General features: G+C 40.8%; 1 protein-coding gene across 5 annotated transcripts in view; it reads left to right on the plus strand.

The window, feature by feature from the left end:
* Nucleotides 1–27,561, plus strand: part of csmd3b (CUB and Sushi multiple domains 3b) — a 344,162-nt gene that overhangs the window by 108,979 nt on the left and 207,622 nt on the right. For all 5 annotated transcript variants that reach the window (XM_053862604.1, XM_053862605.1, XM_053862606.1 and 2 more), the window contains exon 4: nucleotides 24,518–24,715. In XM_053862604.1, coding sequence (XP_053718579.1) covers nucleotides 24,518–24,715 — 198 coding nt within the window. The remainder of the gene's footprint in view (nucleotides 1–24,517; nucleotides 24,716–27,561) is intronic.

The following is a 27,561-nucleotide window of genomic DNA, read 5'->3' on the forward strand; positions in this document are numbered from 1 at the left end:
ACCGACTGATATAATAGATTTTCAAACCGGTTATCTAATTTTCTCTGATTGGCCCGGTCGTCCTTGCAGTTTCGCGTAAATGTTCGCTCCTCTGAGCAGTTTTCATTGTGATGTCATGGTGATTTTCCTCTTTTACATGTGTGCCCCAAATTGAGCGGATGAATGTATTTGTTCAATTGTGGGTCAAGCAGGTCAGTGAAAACTCCAAGAAAGTATCAGGGTTGGGTCAAGGTTTCTGGGACGTTTACGTCGGATTACATCATCTATAGCTGGATGCGCGACTTTCAGCGAGTTTCATGTTTCTTTCTGGGTTTTTCCACAAACAACTTGCCAAAAACCACCATATTCATGTCCACTTCCATGATGTGTTACGTGTTATCCCCTTCTTTCGATATTCCCACTTGGTTTATGGTAATACGTTTGATCACGTAAACATAATGTTTGATCTGAATTTTCTGATTCTGATTTCATCTTCTAAAAGCGACCATTTTTCTGAAGGTTCGTTTTCATGTAGTGGAACTCCTGCATCAGAACCTGAAGCTGGTAATGTTTGGTGTCAATCCTGAGGCAAGGGTAATGGCAAGTACAGTATGGTGGTAACAGAAAGTACTGGCACGAACACTCTTGAGGAATGTAAAACTCATTGATCATTGTGAGATGGTTGGGATGGGTGTTTAAAAAGGACAGATATGGAAAACAGCCTCTGCAGTAGGGTATTCGCAGTATTGAAAATATATATTTTTGAGAGAAAAAAAATACATTTGTGTAATATTCTAGTACATGTGGCTAAAGAAGCATTTATGATGCTTTAGTTAGCGGGTTTTGCCCAAAAATCAGGTTGGTCATGACTTGGTTGTGGCTATGATTTTCTTCTCTTTGCTGGTGTTTACGACAACGTCATCCCTTGTCCGTGTAATCATTCTGCCTAATCTGTAACTGGAGTAGATCCAGATTGGATTATCCCGTATTGTCACATTATTGGTGTAGTTTGTCCGTTCAAATAAGGAATAATTAGCATTCAAGCCTGTAGGGCGAACGTGAATCACTTCCGATTACATTGTCTCTGCCATGCTTAAGTTCAGATATCGTCAGCACTGGTGACTCACCAGTGGATCCAGTCAGTTCATGGAATTCAAGGAACATCTGGTGTGCGAATGTTTGATCTAAGTAACCACAACCAAGCTACTGCAGAGATCATCCAACCCGCCTGATCTCAACAAAGACATTGATCAAAGAGCACAAATACACTTAGGTCACATTACTTGTGGGTACACCCTGATCCGGACCGCTGGTCTGTCAGCTGGAGTTATTTGGACATAAAGAGGGCACTTTGGGACACTTCACATGGACACAACCGTTGCACTTCAAACCAAACCCTGGGGCAGAGCCATAAGGTGCTGCAGGGCTTTCACATCCCACCTAGACTGGGATTGCTGAGGGAAACTTGCCTTGAGGGGTGGGAGCAGGTGGAGGGAGAGAGAACTGATGCTGGGAATTCTTGGACTCTTACAAGCTGCTCCACGTAGTATTTATTGGAATACAGAGGGGGAGGTGGCAGTGAGTATTGATTTTACTTAAATAATATCCACCTACCTACTGTAGGAATACAGAATAACTAGCAGTTGCTGAGTCCATGGTTCCCCAAATAGCATAGTTCAGCCGTATGGCAGTGTTTTCCATTTGTAAAGAAATACATTTAGATGACTTAAACCCATTATGAATGACCCCCGGTATAATCGGCATGAATTGGTGGTATATCTTGTGTGTTTGACTGGGACATTGCTCTATTCTCCCACCCACTTTTCAAGCATGTCTGGCCTGTGAGATTGACTTTGATGTGATTGTCGGACTCCCGGAATGTTTCTTCCCGTTCCTCTGAAGACTGTCAGGCCATAAGTAATTCATGCGCTGACACATACCATCCAGCATGTATATGTGCATGCGCAGGAAGGAGATAGAAAGAGACTGATATTTTATTTAGCACAGTGTCTGAGGCGGTTTGATATTGCGCTGATGAGACAGAATCACAGATTAACGCGGCGCTTAGGCGTTCACAGTTTTAAGACTTCCCGGATGTGCGCCACCTTTTCTTAAATCAGTCGCTTTGGGTACTTCAGTGGATGCATTTGACATCTGCTTTTGTTAGAAGAAAAAAAAAAAAAACAACATGGAGGAACAAATGATGTACCTTGAGTCAAACGTCTGTCAAGAAAAGAGACAAATGTGTCGCCACGTGGTTTGCTGGACTTTTGCCTTCACGCAGAAATACTAGTTTGTAGGATCTCCATTTTTCTTTTTTTTCAGCATTTAAGTTATTCAATGTTCATTTAACATTCATGTCAGCTGACTTCTTAAATGGAAAGGAATTTAAGGAGTTTAAATTTCATTCAGTGTCTGATGATAAATATCATGTGACATAAACGTTTCATGATATCGGGTGCATTCCACTGGTGCGGCCATCTGTCAAATGTAACGTAGCAAGCAGAGTCCTTTTTTTTTTTTTTTTTTTTAATTGTCCACCAAAAATAACTCAAATTCATCTATAAAAATGATAGCCATCATGTTACATTAGTATAAGTGAAAATCATATCCAATAATAAAATGTAAAACATAAAAGAAATGTAATGAGATTCCATTGAAATAAACCTTTACAACTTTACTAGAGACCAGACCTTGACCCCAGCAGTTGACAGTCATGACTATATTGTCTCAAACGTGACTTCTATGAGATGTAATTTTTCAATTCTTTTCGATGCATTATCTTATTAACGCCATGGTACCACAATATTACATGATAAGTATCGCCAAAGTAACATGATACTGAGCCAAAAATGTGTTATGTTATGTTGTGTGGTACCTCGGTACTTCGGAGACCAATGTACGTTGTATATCCAATTGTCTTAGGTGGTTTTCTGAGGGGTGTTAGTGAAAAAAACAAAACAGATTTTGAAGTAGGATCCATGAAGTCCTTGAGTTGAAATAAATGAAAATAAAGAATAAATTGTCATCTGTTAAACTGACTATTGTAATCTTGGTGATATGTTATTTAAGAATGGTGGTAGCACAGTTTTTCAAACAGACTTCATAAACGGTCGTTCCAAATGCAGGCTAAAATAAGAAAACTGGCTTCATATAAATTCGAGAAGCGGAAGGTTGTTGCAGTCATGAACACCAAGCACGTCATGGATTTTTAAAAAAATCCATGACAAAAGTGTTGTGATGGTGAGCCAGTGCTGGCATCTAACATGAGAAAATATACTGGAACTCATGAGCTAAAGATGCATTCTTGCAGGAGTGCTGTCATTCTCAGAGAAGGTTTAAGGTCAGGTCATTGCCTGTCCGTTTAATTCTGATCCATTGCTGGCGTCTGTTCTGTCAAAATGTACAGGAAATCATGATCTGGTTTTGTCATGCTTTCTCATGTTGTGTCTTGGCTGATATGTTGTTTCCTCTGCAGACCTCCGACTGTTACAAGGTTAGAGGCAACACATTTTTGTATAGTGAAGAGCTACATACAGTGGAGGAGTTTGTGAGGGAGTGTATGGACAGTACTGCCAGTGATGGGTCAAATTCTATACTAATTCTCTTGAACATGAACTACAAAAGTGTGTTTCATGTAGGGCTGTGATCATAGCAGGTTTCTAAAAATGTTGGGCTAGAAGCAGAAGGAAATGTTCTTCAGTGCACTTATGCTCCCCTTACGCGCAAAATCTTCCCCTTCCGTTTCAAACAATGTTACCGTCACTGATCACATGTTTCCATGCTTTTTTTCCGTCAGTATTGCTGCACACCAATATATCCACCAGGGGGAGCAGCTCATAGTAAAATGTCTACTCCAAAACAAACATGGTGACTGAGGAAAAAGTATTGATAATGTACCTCTTGCACTAAAGATGAAACGGAGGCAGCGCTGCAGGAGGCGATGGTCAGGCGACGTCTTCTTCATGTCTCATTAGAGCTACGTATCAGGTAGTAGTAGCAACACTGCCCCCCATGGTTTCTGATGGTACTGCTCCGGTGTGGGTCTGTATCTGTAAGCTTTGTGGAAACATGCAGAAATATGGAAATGAATGCAGAACATGGACAGAAGGCTTGGTCCGTATCCAGACCCGTCCATAATGTTGAGCATAAATGGACCTTTATGCAGCAAAAAGTTCACTCTTCACGGCAGCTCTTCCACCTTCATGTTGATGCTTTACTAATTTGTTCAGCTTGGTGTCAAATTTTAAATAATGCTTTGAATGAGGGCTGTCAATTAATTCAAATTTTTAATCTCAATTAGTCTCATTCAAAGTGAGTTAACTCGTGACTAATGGCAAATTACCCGCACATTGTGTATCTGTTCTCCAAGTAACTTAAAGGAAAAGTTTGCTTGTGCTTGTAGCATGTTTTTGAGCCTTTTACAGTGTCTCTGAGGTTCATCTCAGGAATGTTCTTGACAGGATGCGTGATGTTGGGTTGTTGTAGTCAACAAATGTTTGCTTGAGGAAAAGGTTATTGGACACTCTTGTGTTGATATGATCTTCCTTTAAGTTACATAGCGAACAGATACAAAATGTGTGTTTAGCATTAATCTTGAGTTAACTCAGTGAACAACGGTAGTTGTCGTGCTCTTTCGGCCTAAAATAAAGACTATTGAACAAAAGGATGAATAATGAAGTGCAGGCATTAATATTAAATAGAACTTGAACATATAAAGGTAACACAGAGTTTGCCACTTTCATCTTTATTTAAATGCCAAATATGCATTTATCAGGTTATGATCGTATAAGTATTGTGTAAGTTCATGAATAAAAAAAGGCATTTTCTCTGACAGACATAGGAACAGAAAAGTGGGTGTTAATGCACAATAGACATTGAAATAATGTGAAATAAACCATTCCAATGCTTTCTCCCGGTCACACAATCACGACTCGTGGATACACCCAGATTCCAACTGGAATAATTTCCTCCAGAATATGGTCTGAAGAAGATGGTTTTTTTTTCTGTCTGCAACATGCTATCTCAGTGACTAACAAGTCAGGGGAGATTTCACAACACTCCACTCATCCCCATCCTCCTTCATCTTCTCGTCTCCTCCTCCTCTATCTCCTCCTCCTCTCCAGGCTTCTGATATTGCTGCTGCTTCCTTTCCCCAACACAAGCTCACCAAATTAGTCTTTTACCTTTGTTTACGCTTACCACAGTGTATTTATGTAGTGCCTCAAGAGTTGCTATAAACAAAGAGGAACTCAATAAAAGGGGAACACATTCACTGCTAAACGGAAGAAATGTTGTTCTCTGAAGGTTGAGGCATGTTCAACATTACTTTTTGAAAAATGAGGTGCCTCAAATAAAAAAAAAAAGAAACCAAATACATTAACAGGAAGTATAGAAGTTTAAAAGAGACTGGGTTCTGCTTACCAATACAAACAATACAATTTGAAATCAACCAATTTCAGCTACTCCTGAGCTGAGTTTCTGCCCAAGTTTGGACCCAATTTGCTTCTTTGCTTTTACAGGTGCTAACCCCCATTGGGTTGAAACACAAGGCACATAAAGCACCGTCCTTAGTGAGGCCTCACATGGTCAACCCATAGCAATCCGTTTCATGATAGTTGAGATGAAGTCATGCTGCGTAACTAGCTGAGTACGAGTTGATGTAACAGATGATTCATAAGGCTGAGTTCAAGGGAAGATTGAATTGAAAAACACTCTTTGGGTTTGTCCATATTTTGCTTTTGTGTATCAAATATAATATGACATTTTTTTGCTCATGAGTTCCTTATATTTCTTTAATTCTTTCATTTTTTTTCCGACTTATTCCAGCCCAGAATTCATAGCAGACAATCTGGGCTCTCCCAGGACAATAAAAAAAAAATAAAAATAATTCAGCTGCCTTCATGCTGCTGTTCCACTTGGACACTGCCCACACCTCTAGAATCTTCCCTTTGGTGATTCAGAATACAATGATACAATAATGTATTACAGACAGTCTCCTTCATCTCCTATAACATCGTCGTGATAGTGTACACGTTGAGGTGCATGTGTCAGTCCATGGGCCTGTAGGTTCCTCATAGGATGGTGGGATCGCAGGCTTCTCCACACTTGACTTCAACCAGACTTTCAAACAATATAATTCACCGTCAGTCCTCCGACTTGCTGTCAGTAGTGATGAGACAAACAGAACCCGCCACCACCAACTGTTGAGTCAAATCTGATGCCTCTTGAATGACAATATGCAGCTTTTCAAGTAGAAACTATTAAATGAAGCAGAAGGCTGAGGAATCGAAGCAGTGAAGTTTAAGACGCTGCATCTCTTGAGACTAACTCACAGCCATATCTGCAGTTCAACATATTTTTTTCCCTTGCTCCAAATATTCATAATAATGTAAGAAGAAATTGTGAAGACTGTTAAGTGCTGTACGCCTCTATTTGTTGGACTAGACAGCTGAGAGCGGCTATGGACAGGTGTACGGCAGCTAAATGTTTGGATCTGTGTGGCGAGTCCCTTCTGTGATTGAGGCGCTGGCTGCAGCTGCTTCGATCTTTATCAAAGAGCAGACATGCAATATGCACTCGTCTCTCATCCTACCATCTATCTGCTCTGTGAATCAGCTGCACCCCAACCTTTGCTTCTCACAATTGAATCCAGGTGGGCGTCGGTGTCATCGGGATGAAATGCCTGGCAGTAAAAGCAGCTTGACTTGGATGCATATGAAAAGCATCTCAACGGTTCCGGCGTCATGGTTAATATGCAGCTGACCACGGACGGCTGCATATCTTCATCTGATCGATAAGGAGACTTAATCTGGCCTTTTCACCGTCATGTTAATGTTCTGAAGCATCGCAGTTATAGACACACCATGATATTGGGAACGAAAAAAAGCATCCGCCAAAAGATAGACCTTGTGTCTTTATATCTCTTTTTCATCTCACTTGTTATTTGGCTTGTACATGATTAATTATCGTTTAAGCACCGCCAAAATTAGCTGACAAATGGCGATAAAAGCGATACACGTCGTAAATAAAATCTGAATGATATATTTCAAGGAAGTGAACAACAAGCGTCTGCTTCAGAAGATGATTTACTCAGATCAGATTTTCTTTCTGCTCTTTCTGTTCCACTCTTTGGAATCATGCTGTTGCTGGAGCCTGGATTTTTATCCAGTGTTTATCAGTTATTTACATTCATGTCATTCAGTACGCATTGGCGCGGTTTGCAGCCGAGTGTGAAGTGGCTTGGATGAGGGTCAGCACCTCCAAATCCGAGGGCATGGTTCTCAACCGGGACAATATGCCCTTGTCATGTTGGTGGCGTGTCCCTGCCTCTAGTGGGGGACTTTAGGTACCTCAGGGTCTTGTTCACAAGTGAGGCATGAGGGGAGTGTGAGATTGACAGACGGATCGTTGCAGTGTTGTATAAGTTACGTTCGCTACGTTCTCAATTTACCGCTCAATCTACATCCCAAAACGCTCCCATGGTATGAACTCTGGGTCAGGACCGAAAGAACGAGGTGCCAGATACAAGCGATCAAAATGAGTTTCCTCTACAGCGTGGCTGGGAAATAGGGTGAGGAACTCGGTCAGACAGGAGGAGATCAGAGTAGAGCTGCTGTTCCTCCTCATCGATAGGAGTCTGCTGAGGTGACCCGGGCATCTGACGCCTCCCAGTCGCCTCCATAGAGAGGTGGTCTGGGCATACCCCACTGGGAAGAGGCCCACGGGCAAGACCCAGGATACGTTCTCAGGCCACCCGAGGCCTTTCCTGCTCAGACTGCTGCCTCTGCAGTAAGTAAAGTACATTTTGTGACTGTTTTCAAACAAAAAAAAATATATATATATATATATATATAAATAAATATATATATATATATATATATATATATATATATATATATATATATATATCAATATATATATATATCAAGAGTGAATCTTCAGCATTTATTTGAAAGATCTTGTTGCAATTATAGCCTCTTTTACAAGAAATTAGTTATGATACGTGAGGTTACTGTAAAATGGTGAAAAGACCGTCAACATCACTATATTACCGCAGTGAATCGCATACTGACTATGATTTAGAGGTCAAATGCTGTGGCATCACAACAGAGAGGGCTGCATTCCATCTCTGTATGTCTTCAGCTTGGATGCCAAACTAACCTCCGATTCTGGAATGAAAGCATCTTTTCATTCGAAGTTATTTGCTTCTTGGTTGTTGATAACAGCTCTGAAATTGAGTAAATGACCATAGAAGAAAGTGGAGTTTGATAATATAACTTTGTTTTTTGACATTATTAAATATGTGAGACAAATGTGAAAGACCAGCCACATTCATCAATACAATTGAGTGTATGATGCTGTTGACGTATCGTTGGAGGTGAATGGATATTTGGTTTCACAGGACATGTTAAAATTGAAAGGTGAGTGCTCCCCATGAAAGAGGTCCACATCAAGGAAGGGCATGAAAAACAAACATTCGGGCATTGTGTCTATTCATCTTCTTGAATGCAAGCTGCTCTCTGTATTGTTTTTGTTGTTTTGTTGTTTTTTTCAGTTGATCTCCTAGAAGTGCACAAGTAGTCTTGGAGCGATATGTTTTACCGGGGTCGATCTGAACGGATGCGAGTACTTCACTGTGTAATGAATATATGAATCACGCTGTCATTTGCTCTGCCAGGTTGAAATTCTACAGCGAAACACGGGGGCATCAAATAATAAAACTTTGTGCTGCCAAAAATATATTACAGTCAGGAAGAGCCAGCTAACTAGGTCGCACAGAAAACATCCGAGTCAGTTTTGATCCCAGTTTGTCAAATATTGATGTCTTATCATCGCTGCGTGTAATAGCAAGGTGTCTCACCTTTTGGCATTAGAATGTTCCAATAGTTCAATTGATAATCTGCCAATCCCCTCCGACTTTTACAATCAAATGAAACTTTTCCATGGATTATCATTTCTATTTTTCAGGTAAAGTAGTTTGGGTCTGGTACTCGGTTCTCGTGCTGTAGTGCTGACCAAAGTGCCGCCCAGGGGCCAAATACAGCCTTTCGACTCTATCTATGCAGCCCTCCTGGAGTCAGGGTAAAGCTGTAAGACTGATCATGTCGGGATTTTTACATTTCGATTTTGTGCATTTTCTGTTTTTCATTCATTGTGAGTGTGAATGAAATGTAAAGTTTATTATACTTTTTGTCTTTTCAGTTTCTTCAGTGTCTTTCAGTCTCTAAAAATATATCACAATTGAATATAGATTTGAAAGACATTGAGGATTATATTTTGTGAATATTTTCATACTGTGATTTCACATTTACATATAATATTCTCACTTGATGTTTTTCCCGTCCTTTATTTGCCCCTCATCACAGCCACTGTATACAATGTGGGCCCCTGACTAAATTTACTTGGCCACACATGCTACATAGGTTTTTGTCCCTGTGCACTCTGCTGTGGGTAATATTGTATGTTAAATCTTTGCATGTACCTACCACTTTAAGGGGGCCACACATGGCAAAGGGTGCATTATTTTTACTCTGAATCCTGATATCTGGAGTGTGTTCGCAGTGAATTTGTCCTGATAGTCGGCTCAGGAAATGGTCGAGGCTGACAAACATGTTGAGAATTTACTATCACAAATCTTGATGTATGTGGGGAGAGCCAGTCTCTCCTGACTTGAACTGTGATGTGGAACGGAATGTGGCCATTCAAGAAGCGATCTGACAGAGAAAGAGTTGAGTTTGAGAAGTAAATTTGTCTCCCAACTGCTGTCGTCCTCACCCAGTCCATTCCTTCAAGTGTCCAGGGGGAATCTGTGAAGTTTAGTTTAGCAGCAGTGATGTTCCTGTCAAGTAGTTAGTTACTAGATGTTTCTTTTAGACTATGTCTATTAAAAAAAAACAAAACTAAAAAAAAAAACAAAAAACTAAAACACGCACACACGTCTTATACTGACGACAAAGGCTGCCTTCCACGTTGCAGGTTGATGCGTACAGTAGACGTCACAGACTGAAACGCGTGGCCATTTGAGAGGCCTTAAATAGTAATTGACACATTTTTAAACATAGAAGGAAAGGACCGCCACCCCAATCAGTCTTTTTTTATGTGGCGTGCGACGGAAGGAGCCACATTTGTGTTTCAATTGAAAACCAAATGTGACCCAAAAGTACACTTTCTCACTGTCAGTATATGACAGAATGTGAGTGAGGATGTTGTGAGTTGTTGAATACCTTACTGTTGCAATTGGTAGGAAATAGTGACATTCACGGTTTTCTGTTTGTTTCCCGTCATCTCATGTAAGAAAAGTTCATGGATGGGCACAAAGAATTGAAAAAAGAAAATGCTCTGGTTGTGACAAATGGGTCCAGCGTGGCCAGCACCAAGACAAGAGTCTAAATACAGATCCTGAGACAAGACCATAACTATGTGTGTGTGAGTTTGGTTCTCCCACACCAGTGTAAACGCCCCACACAAAAGTACTAACTGGGGCACTAACTATTGCGAAAACATGTTTGCATGCGTTTTCGCTTCCACAATGTGCCCATTAGTGTTGGACACGGATAATGAGGTGTCACAGATTGAACACACCTCCCACGCGGCTGTGGAAGTCCAAAATGTCAGCGGTGAATGCTGTTAAGAGTCGCTGGTGACTGGACGAAAACATCCAACAAGGTTCTCTGGTTGGAGCTCATTTTCTTTCAATCGATATTGACTTCAATCAAGATTCTTTTATCTGCAAAACTCCCTCGTCCGTCTTTTCCCGAGTCTTTCAAAGCTCAAATTACTGGGGTTGAGGAACTGGCATCATGGAAAAAGGGAAGCAATTGAGTCGGTATCCAACATCGCACCAATACTTGAATTAGCAGGAAGAGTAAGAGGAGTTATTTCCAAACTAAAGACCAAACATGTGGGAGCCTTTTGTGTCCCTTAAGTGCCGTCGGCTTGTTGTCAGGACCATTGTATCGACTTTTATAATGGCATGACAGAGAATAGCTGCCAAATCTCTCAGTCCTCAATAACTGTCCTCACAGTGTTTCACTTTGACGTCTTGATAATGTAATGATAGTCCATCGCTGCCAAGTCTCTGTGTCTGGCGTTGGCGCTCTCCCTCCATGAGGTCCAACAAATCACACTTGTTTTCCTGATAAAGCTCTTCACTACAGTTTAAGATCTTCCAATTGTGACTTGGCTGCGTGGAACAGGTGCCTTAGCCCTCAGAACACCATCAGAGTTTGTTGTTAAAATGACCCAAAGTTCGGAAAGCGACCCGAGCGACGATGAAATTTGCACATCAGATGATTTATTCAATCTGAATGGTATTAAATACCTTTGCGAATGAATGATAGCAGAAGGCTGCCAAAACCCTCCCTCCTGGGACGGGACAGAATTTAGAGCAAGTGATATATGGAGTTGATATTCAGGCCTGTTTGACAACCTGAGTAAAATACAGGCTTTGCTGCTCACATCCGAGTGTTTGTCCAGTGTGTGGAGAGGAGAGGAGAGCGTATGCAGGTGGGCCTTCAGCACAACCCAGGCCCACGGCCAGCGCCGGTCCATTATGCTGCTGTTCACCAGCCAGCCAATCCAGTGGCTCTCCTTCAGGGTCACTGTCTCGCCCCATCCAATCAGCAGCGCCTGCCAGGCAGCAAGCACTGTCACCTGATTACCATAGCCGGATAATGAGGAGCTTCATGCTGACACCACGCTTCCCTGGTGTCAGGAAGCGTCTCCGGCTCATATCCAAGAGAAGACCCTGGTTAAAAATATGTTTAATCAGCATCAGTGTATTTGCCTCTTCTGCTGCTTTATCCACACGTTTTTTTTTCCCTCAACACATTTCAACATCACTGTAGATGTAAAACATATACTGTATAGCTTTTTGCTAGTTGAACTGCATTTCTAAATCCTTACCTCCTGTAACCTGAACATTTAGGACAGGTACACATCTACATGCCAGATCAAGGAAATGTCCTTGTTTTGCAGTTTCAAATAGTCAAGTATTTAAGGAAGGATTTAAATTCATTTCAGTGGGGAGACAGGACAAGACGAGTATAGATGGCCAAATGACGCTTCATGAAACATTGCCCTCATTTTCAGAAGCCAGTAGGTGGCGCTCACAGCTTGATGGTTTTTCAAACTTCTTCGATGTTCTGCTCTGAGTGCACTTTTTCATGAAGTCTTACTAGCCCATAGCTACTGTATGTAAGAGTCAAGTGAGTTTCTAGCTCCATTACCAAACAAATGAAACTCATAGGTTGAGCCATTTTTCCAGTTTTTATTTTCTTTCACACCCAACTCACGTCCACTCTCTCTCTAAAATCTATTTCTCTGACCCAGCAAATTGACTCCTATCAAACCAGTTGGACATGATCATGCTTTATTTTACATGATCATGTTTGAATTTATATATATATATATTTTATTTTATTTTATATACATTTTATATATATTTTATTGTTTGTGTTTTTATTGATTGTATTGCTCTTTTATTGTTATTGTTCTTACTTCCTGTACAGTGTCCTTGAGTGTTCAGAAAGGCACTTTTAAATAAAATGTATTATTATTATTAATTATATATATATATATATATATATATATATATATATATATATATATATATATATATATATATATATATATATATATATATATATATATATATATATATATATATATATATATTTTTTTTTTTTTTTTTTTTTTTATTTATTTATTTTTAAGAGTCTGGTTAAAACAAAACCCAACAGTTTTATTTATATATTTATTGAATACAGTGTATAGACTGTTCCTTTAGCAACAGTTTTTGGAATCAATTGGGCTGCGACCCCATTATTCAGAGTAATTTGGGTTCTAATTGAAAGCTTTTCTTTCACTCAACTTAGCGATTGCTTCCATCAATTAAATTAACTTTGGACAAAGAATCATTTCCAACTGGAAGACAGCCACAGTTTGGTTTCCTGGCGAGGAAAGCCTCTTATTTTGAGACACCATCTCTGAAGCATTGACAAGTTGATTTGTGGGGTCACTGCAAGATGAAAGTATGGCTGTCAATGCCGGACTTGTTAGATTATGACCAATAAAGTCATTATTGCAGCATGTTGGCATAACTTAGAAATGGAGGGCCATCGTGATATGACACAACATGCTGTGTAGAACAGGAGAATAACTTAGGAAAGAGCTTTGCAGCAGTGTAAATACTCAGTCTTAATAAAGAGAATGCAAGATTGGAGATCAGACTTTACGTCATGACGTGCGCCTGAAATTATTGTATATCCGTCTAGAGCTAGCTTCTGTTTTACAAAGGAAGTCCTCAGGGGCTGCCAGCTGAAGTGGGCGAAACACAGCTTTGCCCCCGAGTGAATGAGTCTGATGAAGCTGGCGATGATGCAGGTAGAACAGCTGAAAGGGAAACGACACTGGGATTACGAGTGAGTAAAAACTGCAAATGGCCCGACAGGATAGTGGGACACCTGCTGATGTCTTCCGGCTGTATCGCAGGCGCCTAAATTGAATTCTTTCCTTGGCAGGAATAAACGGATGCTATAAAATTAAAGCTCACAGGATGTCGGACGAGTTGGACCAATGAAGGCTAATGCACCGTCTGCTAAAACCAATACGTCACGACTGCACTGTCCTTTCAAAATGTTTGGCGTGTTTGCCACTGGTAGCAACTTGCTGATGGCAAATGACAAATTAAAAAAAAATATTTATTTTCCTTCCAAACTCTCCCCAGTGTTGACCAATATGATCAATAAATATATAAATAATTGCGATTTAAGGTTCTATTTATTTATTTATTTTTTAACTCTGCTCAGTGAGAAAAGGATTCTGCTTCTTGCTTGAAAACCTTTTTTTCTGATCTAGCTTCTATTTGCTCCCTGGCTCCGCTCATGGTTTCCTTAATAGATATTGATTCAGTTTTAGGGACATGCGGTCGGTTTGTATCTATCATGGCGACGGTGCTTCACTAAACTCTGCCTCTCCCTTTGACTCTGACTCAACCTCTATGGTCATCTTTCCAGGTGACAGGAGCGTGCGTGTAAGTGCAAGAAAGTGTGTGTGTGGTGATGCGGAGTGACACTGATGTCAGACAAATAATGATTTCCTATTGGCCGCAGGCCCTTGAGGCCAAACAACCTATTATCGATCCGACCAATTAACATTCACACCTTTAATTAATACTGCATCCTGATGTTCTCGCACATGCTGGTGCACATAGAAACACTCGGCCAAGGACGCACAGTATTTTTATTAATAGGAAGAAGAGTTGCTGTAAGATGTGAGGCAGGATTATGTCCGTAGTGCTGCACTCTTTCCGCCGGAGCCCAAGTATGAATCCAGGTATTCTGGGTGAAGACTGAGCCTGTGTTCTTTTCATTTGGAGTTTGTGCTTTCTTACCCCAAACCTTGTTTCTTGGGTTGTCACTGCGTACACTGTTGAATCACTGGGAAGCAGGTTGTCTTCCAACACTGTCTTTCACTCCAGCCTTTCGAAGACTGAAACACAGGAGATGCGCCGTTCTTCATGAGAGTGTTCATGTGTCAATGACTGGATCTGAGGGACATGACAGTCAGTACTATCTGTTATATATAATAGTTAGTCATCTGTATATTTGATCTGTGAAAGACTTGAGGTACTCCAAAATAAAACATTAGGTACTTGCGCAAATGTTTTTTTCTTTTTTTTTTCTTCCCTCATGAGAGTTGAAGTATGAGGAAAAGCTAAATAACTATATTCATGTTTATATGTCAAAAAACTGAGTTAACAACTGAGTCATGACAGGAAGGAAGAAACATATTATTTTGCAACTATTTAAAAATACCATTTCAAACATTGCGATTATTTAACAGACAAAACACCATTAAAGTTGTGAGAAAGTAAGTATGGCAGCTTGATAGTAGACACTCAATTTAGAGATTCAAATGTTCAAAGTATACTGTTCGTAATTCTGCTGTCATATACAGTAGTTCACTAACTTTCTAAATTTTAGTACGTTTATGACAACGGACAAGTTGTGAATAATCTGTCTCTGTCATGTCAATTTACTAATTTGAGTTAAATTCATAAAAAATAAAGCTGTAAAAGATCTAACCTTGTGTGCATTTACAGCATTGATGTCATAAACTGCAACCCAAAGCCGAGACAGGAGGCACGCCACCCAACAAGCAGCAGTCCGACCATCGTGTCTAGTTCACCTACACCCCACTGTTAAGTCCCAGCTTCTAAAGCAGTGAATAAAGCGTTCATGACCAAAATCGGCAACCTGAAGTGTCAGACGGCTTTAGACGATGTAACAAATCCAGAGCCAGCAAATGAACCTGTCTTCTTATTCAGTTGTGATGACTACTGCCACCTGTAAACACTGAACAATTACGGAGCGTCGCCTGGTTTTGTTGTTTCCCATTGCGTTCATGTGTGTGTGTGGACGCATGTCCGTGTGTGTCTAATGAAGTTCTGTTGGCAGGATGTCTTTAGGGGGTAATCTAATGGTTTATTGAACCGCACCTCAGAGAGACATTGATCACCACATCAAGGAGCTATATCCGCACCAACACAAACACACACTTATCTTGTATATAAACCTGCAATAACATGAGCACATAGACACACAGCAGTTCCCCAGACTGTGGGGCCCATACATACAAACATTCAGCAGTGAAGTGGAGGGTGTTATCGACGACCCTGCGTTTCTTTGTGAGCAGCCACTCTTCCATCATTTTCTGCTCATTCAATTACGCAGAAAAATGGTCCGAATCAAAAGAAGCTCAGTGCGTCTTTTCAGCAGATGTTGGATAGATGGATAGTCTATTCCAAAAATATGAGGCAGCCGGCCTATTGTCTCCCTGTAAAGTAATGAACTTATTTCGTCAATACTTATGAAATTGGTGCCTGATGTATTACTGTCTAATTACAGTTGTCTGTGGAGCCGCGTAGCTGGATAGAATCTGTTTGGAATTTGGGTGTGACAATAGTAGTTAACGCACTGCTGGGTGATTTGAAAAATTATCAGGCGACGCTTCATACTTCAATGTTTGTTTTTTTTTTTTTAAGTCACTATTGACATGAGAAGGAGTCTGTTTTATTTTTTTCCCATTGCTTATCAGCAGGTGACACGTATCACTGACTGGTTTGCTCTCTCTCTCTCTCTCTCGGTTCTTGTCCACAATCCATTCCAGACGGCCGTTCGAGAAGTGATTTGTTCGAAATCTGAATCGATTTTTCCCCTTACAATGAATGGAAAAAGAAATAATGCGTTCCAAGCCTTAAAATAGTCTTTTGTAGGAGTGAATGTAGAGTGTCTGCTGCAGGTGCGCTGTTCCTCTATGTGTGTGGCCGCTGCATGTGGGAGGGGTTGCCGAGTGAGTGACGTCTCTCCAGAAGTGAAGAGGTGCCCGGTGCGTGTCCAGCTCTGAATGTGCGCTTCTGTGCAGTTTGGCTGTGACAAAGTCATAAACCAAGTAACTTAGCTCTGTCCCAGACTCGCCTCATACCTGTCCCAGCTCCAGCCCACAACAGGACATCAAACCCTGGAGTTAGCGCTCCAGTCTCGGAGGTGTGGAGAGCGAGCACCTCCCCTGTGACACTCTACCACGGTCCAGTGCAGAGACAGGAAAGGTTTTACACCTCAATATGAAGAAAAAACAGTCAGTAAATGCAGCTAACGGGACACGTCTGCATACAGAGGCTGCGTTATACACAATAACAAAGCGTGTCGTGGGTCAGCTGGTCGGTCTGGCCGTTCGACTTCTGGATTTTAGTTTGAAATCCGAAGCAAAAAAATCTCAAAATCTGGGACGTTCGTAAACCAAGGTTTCATTGTATATATATATATATATATATATATATATATATATATATATATATATATATATATATATATATATATATATATACTTTTACTGCTTTATAAGGGTCATTGAATCATCACACTTTCTAAGTGCTATTTCATATACACTATATATGAGGCAATACAATTTAAAAAAGGTAGTAAGTCACATGTATTCAGTCCATCAAGTCTCACTGACTAAGCCTGGTGAATAGTAAATCTCCGGGATTGATTCCATGCTGCGTGTACCATATTGAATATCTATACTAATTGTTTGCGGAGAAGATCAAAGCAACATCTAGCTTCTACCTTGAGGGGAAAGGTGCGTGTTTGATTGTTGGTGCGGTTTGCAAGAAACCCGGAGAGACATTAGTGACCAGGCGTGCTGGGTCCATAATGTTTGATCTCCAGCAGAAGCTGTGATCATTAGCAGTGGAGTTATGTGTGTCTATGAACTGAACCTCACAGTTGTCAGATGGTGCGGGGCTTTGAACCAGCGCTGCCCTGAATGGGAGGTTTCTCTCCCACCTCTATTTCCCACCTCTAACTCTTGGTTAATTCCATAATCGCACATAACTGCTGGTATTCCTCCCGCAGCTACCAAGCAAAGCGCTTTTGTGGAGGACCAACGTGTGCCTCTCCACCTAAGGAGTTCATCGGAATGCTCAGCACATTCCGTGACCCCGACTGAGGAGACATGGATCATCTCATCCTCTGATGTTGACACTTGGCAAATTTATGAATTTTAATACCGTCATTCTCATTGATCAGATTATGAGCACAGCGGCAAATACGCTGTATGTAAGGTATAAATCGGACAAGCTTCAGTGACTAAATTTGTTGGCCAGGGTTAGTCAAAGATGACCATCATCATGAAGGAAAATCAATATTAATTCTAGACTGAGGCTGAGCACAAAGTCAAGTCACTGTCAGGAATTTAAAGTGTGAACCAGTGTTCGGTTTTCGTTCACTCTTGGGTTTAACTTTGTTACTCAGGTTGGAATTTGAAGGAGATACATGATGTTGATGGCTGTGTCTGTGTCCACACTGATATTGTTATTATTATTATTGTTATTATTAGTCGTAGTATAAAACAGTCTAGCAGCATCAAGAGTTTTTTTGTTTGTTTAGTTCTTCCCCACATTACTGATCAACTGAAGAAGCTTTGTGAACCAGAGTCCTCATTTTTGTAGCTCAGTAGGTGGTGTTTTTTATTTTAAAACGATGCTTCATGAAGCTTTCACAGACAGTCTACTCACTATTTTGGAGTCTTATTGACTCTTTTCTCATTTCCCCTGCATGACTTTGGTAGATGGAAGAAAAGTGAAGGCCCCGATACATAACTGCTCACCTTTTTTCTTGCGTATAATTTCAACTATATTAACACAGCACTGTACTGTATGTGTTTGTCCACATGGTTTGTTTACTCAGAATTGTCCAAGCTACTTAGATAGCTGCGTCATTCGCATGAACTTATCTGAATCCAGTGAGGCTTTCACTGTCATTTATAGAGCAATTATTTGCGATCGACCTGCCCTACGAAGGGTCATTTCAAACTCGTGCTTCATAACAAGGATTTGACTGGGGATTTACTTGAGACAGTGGTGTTTGGTTCTGAAGAGTTTTGTCATCTCGCCTCCCGCTGTTCCACTTATTGGACTGCTAATGTCGACAGCCTGAGGTGGCCAGAGCTGTTGCACTGGGTTTATTATTTCCTGTCGTCTGAGGCATTTCTGTTGTTTGTTTTATAGGTACTACAGACCCATTGCAATTAAAAACTCTGGTCCTCCCGCACGTCTCTTAAATACGGCTTCTTTGCTTCCAACTGGTTAGCTGGGGGAACGCTTGTATTTCGGCCCTAAAATATTGTGATATTGACACCGTTCGCTTGACTGAAATACACTTTATTTAACTAGTTATTTTCCTGATATTCCTGGTTCACATTCCAGACGGCCTTTTACATTTTTTGAGTGCATGTTATGCATTGTGAAACATCAATGTGAAATACTTCATTATCAGTATCACTAGTATTTGTTCATTCATTAATTATTCTTATTTTTATATACTATGTTTGTAAATTCTAATACTAAGAAAAGAGCTAAAAATAGTGAAATTTAAAGTCATTTTTAAATACATTATATATAACTGTTGTTGTTATTATTATTATTGTTATTATTATTATTATTATTGTTGTTGTTGTTGTTGTTGTTGTTATCATTAGGGCATAAGTAGCACATACCTGTATCCCTTCATATTTTTATGATCTGTAGCTGAACCATCATACAGCATCGTATGATTTTTTACTTACTGATATCCAGATGTCCCATATGAGGATGGGATGTCTTTTGAACCTCAATGCACCTGTTGTTTTGTGTCCACTTTTGGTTTCCCTCCACTTTCCTTCTGGCTTCATCATTCCGCGACCACAAACATGCATCAGATTTCACCATGTATTCGGTTCCACCAGGCGTCGTAAATCACAGGACGTCTTTGCTGTCCGCCCTTATAAAAATGCTTTACAAGAAGTAGATTCCTCCCCGTCTCTGCCTTTATTTTTAAATGATTCAGCGTTTCATCTGATCTGATGTGAACCTTGATTCATATTTTATTGAAGGAACTGCTGACAGAGGTGTTGCGCCGTCAAACTTTTGGATGATCACTCTGCACCCTGCCTGTTGTTCCTCTCTTTATAACCGTGTCATTTGTCTCTCTCATGTCTCTGAAGCCGCATCAGAACCATTTGGTCTCACCCACCTTCTCTTCTGCACTTGTCTGCTCCCCGTGCCTAGAACTAACTGTAATTGCTTATCCTGGGAGAAATAAAACCCACGTGAATGGCCATTTGTGTGTGTGTGTGGAAAAATGACTGTAGCTGCACGTTGCTTTCTTCTCTGTATAAAGGCATTCGTCTGTGCTTATATGTGTGTGTGGTTGTGTGTGTGTGTGTGTGTGTCTGACAGCAGAGTTGTGCAGATGGTCCATAAAAGCAGCAGCTTGTAATGAAGCAACTGAGACTGAAATCATGGCTATGGTGAACTGGGGAGAGGAAGCACTAGGAAACAGACAGAGACAGATAGATAAAAGGAATGAGTGGAGGGAAAAGGAGAAATAGGGATAAGGGAGAATAAATAAAGGCAAGCGAGCCGCAATAAACCATGAGAAGGAGTGTGGTGTAGCCGCTGGCTACCAAATAAACTAGTGTAATGAAACTGTGTGATGTTCACAATAAAGCAGGTAATCTGAGAACAGCGGGTGTACCAGGAAGTACTGTGATGTAGTACTATGGATGGCAGAGGTTGGAAAATGGAGTTCGGGGAAGGCTGGTGCGGTGCAAAGGACTGTGTCCAGCCTTCTTCCATTTTCAGTGAATGGGTGAGGAAAATGCATTTTCAAATATTCTATGCTATAAAAGTTTTATTGTCTCATTCAGGGTTTCTTTCTTGACACTCGTTGTTCTCCATGCTTTTGTTTGCTTCACCGTAACAATCCAGAAGGTCAGGATCAGCCTCTTCAAGGATTGTGTTTGTCAAGATAAAATCAATGTGTGGTTGCACTGACACTCTTTTTCATTAGTTGAAGAAGAAAGCCATCTTCTGTTCTGAGCTGTTTTTTTTTTTTCAAGGTTTTTTTCTTCGTAAGGTTAAACAGATGGACGTCCCTGAGAAACTGTTGACCTGGTCACCTAGCTGTATGAACGCAGGGGAAATAATGGATGTGTTGCGTGTCACTGCAGCTGCACACTTGACACCGAAAGGTCACAGGTTCACTCCATCAGTTTGCCTCAACGCAGAATCAAACCTATGTCCGTCTTAAAATTCAAACAGTCGTCCTGACCACGAGATTCTTTTAGTGATTATGAATGTGGATTTAGACGTTGTACACTGTGTGATGCATCTCTGGGGTTCAACACTCTTGTGATTATATTCCATTATATTTGTCGCTGAAATCTTTCAGTCTAACAATTTTATCCCTTGTTTTACCCTGACCTTGAAAAATGCTGTCTTTGAATCTATTTTCAAATGTCTGTATATCAGTGAGTGCAAGGATCCTGATTCTCCACCTTTTTGTAGTAATGTGTTTAATTTGAATTGAACTATTTATTTGACTACTGTGTTACATTGGTTTTTTTTTGTATTTGATGTTAAGACTGTTTAATTTCATGTCTTAACAACCTGCTAAATGAATGGAAATAGCCACTGAGGAGCTTTAACTTTCACATTCAAGAAAAGGTGGGATTATGGAGAAAATAAATTCAATGGGATCTTATATTTTTTAGTGTGTACATTGCAAATTTATTGCATCTGAATAATGAGGCTGTGTTCTCTACCGAATGTCAGTCCTGAAAACGTACTAAAAAAAAAAAAAAAAAAGCATTCAGTTTTCCGTGGGACCGAGCGAGATGATTATCAGCCTGATGGGACCCTGGACCATAAACATACCGTGATTCAGACCATACTGAGCGACAAAATCAATAGGCCACTGGGTCGTAACACCAGGCCATCCTGACATCCAATCACACCACAACAGCGTGGTCGCCACTCTGATGGATGACCCTGCCAGTGTGTGTGTGTGTGTGTGTGACAGTTGTGCGTTAAGTCAGAGTGTGTTTCTCTTTACCTGTGTTTCTAGATAAGGCGAGGGATCGCGCCCGATGGACCTCAGAGGGTCTTCAGTGGAACGGATTTCCATGACACTGAGTCTTTAAATCTGTGCAAAGCAAACTTTCAACCTATAGAATGTACTTTCCTTGTATTATTTACATCACCCACTGATGATCTGCAGGTCGATACGACTGCTGCACGTTGGGCATCATTACATCTGTGATTTATGACAACATTAAAATAGGTAGGATTCCATTTCAGGAATTCGACTTCAAATGCGCTCATTAGAGCAGATTCCACATCTTTTAGCGTGTGATAAAGAAGATTGGATTTGGGCACAGACCATATAATCCATATGTCCATATGTTCAGGCGGCGTATCATTTTATGAGCGATCAGCTAGGCGGCGGCTGAGAGGAGAGGAAGCAGCGTAATTGAAAAGGTATGGCGGTAAAATCAATGCCTAAATGAATCAATCCCATTTCAGTTTCACTTATTCACTTGATTTCCTGACATCAGATCTTGTCGACCGCTTTGTGAGTAATCGTTTTCGACACTTGCCATTCGATATAACGGTCGGTTACAGCACTTGTATTTTAATGTATATATTTTTTTTGTTGGACGTTGTTGATTTTCCTACCTATATAAACTTTGTCACGAGGCTACTTCCAGGTGCTAAAACCTCAAAGTGAAGATCTGGTTACCACGTTCTAAACTGTTCTAAATTTTACTGAAACATTTTATTAATGTTTGATATGATATTCTGCCCTGCCTTTTACATTCCTTTATTTTTGCCTCTCTTGTCAAACACTGAGTACAGGCACAATGTTGGTGACCTGGTCACAGGTCCCTCTCACTGCTGTGGCATGTGTACAAAGTATGAGACACTGAGACACACAGCGCTATCACGTCGCCTGCTGCAAACCGCAGGTGTCACTGTCAAAAAATGAGCAGCAACTGATCCCTCCTCGCTCCTATAGATTTTTAAACAAGTCATAGTGATCATGTTATGCTATGTGATTTTAGAAATATGCATCTGATCCTTGTCTCATTCATAAGTACACTGTCAGTGGGAGAAGGAATGGGAGAAGGAAAGAAAAAGACAGCAGTCTTGTGCTCAAAAGGATCATCATCTATTCCATTTTTTGAAATCATTTTTTAGTGGTTGGTTTTTATTTTAATACTAAGCATTGTTGTGTTTGCACATATCTTTATGATGATCTTTTTCCTCTTTCCGTTTGTCCTTACTCAGCAGTGGTTGCCAGTACACGCCAGGCTGCTGCACCTGAACCTCAGCATTTACAGCCTCCACGAACCTCACTAGTTGCCATTCTCTTCTCCTTTCGTTTTGGTACCAAAATCTGTCCTCTTGATTCTGGTCTAAGGCTTGAACGATTAACAGAGAACAAACAGAAAATACATATTTAGAGCTTTGTAAAACTACTTCCGGTTCCCCCCTCGTGTGTTACTCTACCAGGGTTATGGCCTCCAGATGAGTCCAGAAACAGGCTAAACAGATCAGCCAATCAAAAGCACCAATTCATATTTGTGGCTAACCTTTATTTTCCATGTAGCCGATGCTCACTGCGGTTCTGTGAACAGTGCTCTTCAGTATTGCTCCTATGAGGTTGTAAATGACACCATCAGTGTGACGGAGGGTCGTCCTGAACTGTGTTGAAATCTCCAGATCCTGCTCTTTCTCCTGCTGTCCGTACATCCGTACCCTGAAACAATTCTGTCCCAAAGTTTTACTGAAGGTGTTCTTGCTACTTCCCATGAACATCTTTGTGTTTTTATATCCAGTAAATCATAGTAAAACACGTACAATTATTCAGAGAACAAACCACAATGCGATTGGAATGCTTGTGTGTTAACCAAGTCTGGTTTCATTGTCTTACATCATGTCAAAACATTTGACCGAAGCAGTGGCAAATGTCCTCCGTCGACCATTATCTTTCATATCTGATTCCCCCCTCTGTCCCTCACTGACTCCTTTCCCTTTAGTCCCAGTCACTCTTCTGAATCCCTCTCTGTCCCAACAGTTTCTCAGTTGTATCAATCAACTTCAAACCACAAGACAAGAGTGGCTCCCTGGTCACCCATCTACTTCCTGGTTTATGACTTGTTGTGACCATCCTTTTCCCTCCCTGCCTGTGTGTGCCTTATTTATCTGCACACTTGTGTTGTATAGACTTGTAGGCATCTACAGGGAGCTGTGTCGTTAACCGCGTGTACATTTGTACATGCAAACACTGCCTCCCACTCTCTCTCTCACAGGCTGGATTGACTCTTTTAATGTCCCCTCACAGCCATTTTATTTGAATTACAAACCGGACAGAGATCCAGACTCTACATTTATGACCTTTTTGTTCTTAACTATAGACAATAACTTTATTTTACCATCCAGTGTGGCTTTATTTCCACCTTCTTGTGCTTCTCATTATCACCAGATATCTAGCATTTATACGACTGGTCAGAACACTCTTACAGTGTTGACACAGTTTGTGCATATTAGCTTAGTAACTTGGTCTATACTTGTATTGCACGCAGGGTTTTCCCCAGGATTTTTACCCCTCCGACTTTTAGGAGGATGGCTGAGTGTCATTTGTCCTAACTAGTGATGGGCTGGTGATGCTTCACGAAACACTGTGTCCATTTTCAGAACTCAGAAGGTGGCGCTCTTGGTTTACGAATGATGTGAGGTGTTGTTGAAGTGTTTAATCGAAGCGGAAGATTTTAGTGCTGAGACTGCCATGAAAATGATGAGACTGTTTCATGAAGTCTCAGCAGCCATTACTGGCCCTTAGTCACAGTGTCTGACTGGGTGAGCGCTGTGACGGCGGGTCACGGTTTGAGATTTACCGAAGAGGTGTGTCCCTATTTTAGGAGGTCAGAAGCCCACTGTAAGGGCTCTGTGGTACTTGAATGTTGGCACAAACTGGACAGAGAGAATTGTATTTGACGTAAAATAGAAATGGGTGAGTCGATGGCTGTCCTGATAAGATACAGTCTTATCGGTTCTCATGTAAATGTCTGTCCGTGCTAGCGGTTTTCAGGATGTTGACCGGGCCCTTCTCCACATGACATGCCACTGACCTGTCTCATCTCTCTGCAGAGCTCCAAAGTTCTTCATGTGGAAACCCTGGCGCTCCGCCCAAAGCAGTGCTGAGCGGTGGCGGTCGCTTCGCAGTGGGTGACCGCGTGCGCTACAGCTGTGTCCCAGGTTACGTCTTGGACGGTCATGAGACGCTCACCTGCATCACGAATGCAGAAAACACTGCCGTCTGGGACTTCCCCGCTCCCATCTGTCGAGGTACTGATCACCCTTATGTTTGTGCCCAACTGAGTGTGAGGAGTTGCTTTTCCAAAATGATGAAATAAATAGATGCAGTGTATGAGCTATAATGAGTGAGCACATCATAGATTACAAATAACAGAATTTTGGAAGAAAGCTCCATAAATACTTCATGTCAAATGTACTGTATGTGACCAAGACAGACAGACAGACAGACAGACGGGATGTCACTGCATGGTTGTTGTTTTTTTAATGCGTTTATAATCTGTCATTGTTTTCCATTAAAAGTTTAGAAAAAAACACGTATTTCTAACATTTATAAAAGGGTGTTTGCCACATTCATGAGCAGTCCATCCAAATATTGACAAGTCTGTAGCACCCGAAATATGATTTATTATCCTTATTTATTCCCATCGATTCCCTATGACTTCGCCCATCTATTATTAATAAATATCCGTAAATAATAAATACCGTTATGCTAGTCTACTATTGTTGAAATGGATAGCATTTCTTAGAAATCAGTCTCATAAAGAGACAAAATGTAAGGAGACAAAAGGGAGGTTTCATTTCCTGCTTTCAATTTCCTCCAAAAAAACGACGAGTACAGAGGAAATTCAAACTTAAGGGAGAACAATAGCAGATAGATTGATGCCGGCTGTATGTGGTCATTTAACGCTCCATCTTTATTTAACCCTGCGAGAGCACTAACCAACATAAATGACCCTCCGTGCCTAGGTCAGTAATTTACTCCCGAGATGCATTGTTCGACCTGACTGCATCTCAGTTGATAAGCAACAGCGAGTCATCCATCCAGAAGATGAACATGCTTTAACGCGGAGGAGACACTCACTCACCAAGGACCCCTCGCATCACCTCGCTCTCAGGAGAGAATTGTGTGTACATTAAACTCGTGGCATGTGTACTTGTTAGGGATGTGAACACAAGTAATAAACAAGGCAGATAACAACAGGCCACCTCTGAAGGAAGCAGGCAATTACACATACGTCTGAACCTTTCGAAAGCAACCTCCATCACTGTGATGGAAAAGTCCATAGAATCCATGGAACCTGATTAAGATTAATAAATATTGACAAAAAACTATTACAGCTTTGTGATATTTCAGCATTATTTATCCGGAAGCTCATATATCTGTTTGGCTGGGACCAAAATTTGTCACTTTCTTTGTCTTCTCTCTTCTTCATTCAGGCAACTGAATGCGAATAAAAGATAGATTCATCCATTCAGTCTCATACATCGCATGAGACAACAACGTAAACTGGATTTTCGCTCCACGTTGATGTACGCATTTTATTCAGTTGATCCCACAGAAAACAAGATGGCTGCTGGCTCGAATTTCTTGATGAGTCATCGCCTTTTCTGTTTGTGTTGAAAAAGCCACTGGGCGCAGAGCGTCGATAGCAACACGCACTGATCAAACAGACTAATCAAACACAGCCAAATACACTCCTTATTGGCACATTTTATCATGTTCATGCAGACAGCCCAACGCTCCACTCGTGCTCTCCTATAGCATCTCGTGTTTCTGTGAAGCAAGAGACTGTCACAAAGCCACCTCATGATCCCTCATCTTACATTGTTGCTTTTGAATGCAGCACATTGTTTAAAGAACAGCACAAGAGCCAAACATATTTGAGTACAGTTCCGAAAAAATTATATATATATATAAATGATATATATATATATATATATATATATATATATATATATATATATATATATATATATATATATATATATATATATATATATATATATATATGTATGTGTTTTCTTTTTAGAAACTCCCTTCCGGTGCACAAAAATGCTAACAATGCCTTCTTCCGTCTGCACTTTCAGTGAGCAGGGCGATTGGGGTCTAGGGAATGAAAACGGATGAAAGCGGAGTGGAGAGTCAGATGACGGGGAAAATGGCAGCTTGTCATTGCAGGATTAGCGATGTCTGTCACAATGTCATCAAGGCTAAGAGGAGCTAAGTTAGTGTTCCGCTCAGAGCAACCGGGGGAGGCACAGACACACAACGTTTACACCTCCTTTCCACACACATATCCCTCAACAAAGCTCCCATCAGACTTAACCCGTGTGGGGTCTCCCAGAGGTTTTCTCACGAGCCATAATAGTTTTATATCAATTATTCAACTGTGCAGTCGGATGAGTTGAAATGCAGTACTCCACTCCCTGTTTGATTCACCAAAGGTGAAACAGTTCAAGTGCTTTGAATTAGTTCAATTTTTTTATGCCAGTCCACATGGAGTAGCGGCTTTGGTCCTGGCCTGACTCCCAACACGCTGACATTTTGTCTGAGGCAATATAAACAAGGCATAAACTAGTGTAATTCCAACCTAGCGGTTGATGGAGAATATTTTATTTTATTTCATTTCCAATGAGTCTACAAAAGTTATTTGCGTTATCTTCTACGACACAAAACATTTAATGAATTTCAATGTTTTTATGAGATTCTGTGCGTTCTACTTCCTGCTCTGACAAAAAAACACATCGAGATTGGCGCAAGTTTTGGCTTTTATACATCATCGCACAAAATGCTACATGCAACAGAGGAAAGTTTTATCACCTGAAAAAAACAAATCATTCGTGAATGTGATTTTAACCCTTTCATAATTTGTGAAACAGGATGTCGTATAAACCTTCCGTAGCTGCCGTTGACGCTGCTTTTGTGCTGTGCTACGCATCAGCATTTTTCTCCCATAGGAAACGTTTTTATGATTGGGGAAAAAAAAAAAAAAATCTACTTGTAACTGTAGGAGGTAACGTCACAGCAATGCGACATCTCGGGCACACTTCTCAGAAGAACACGTTTTGTTTACACCTGTTGTCACCACTGACAG

This window comes from Synchiropus splendidus, chromosome 4 (genome assembly GCF_027744825.2).
Source record: "Synchiropus splendidus isolate RoL2022-P1 chromosome 4, RoL_Sspl_1.0, whole genome shotgun sequence".
Taxonomy (NCBI): Eukaryota; Metazoa; Chordata; class Actinopteri; order Syngnathiformes; family Callionymidae; genus Synchiropus; species Synchiropus splendidus.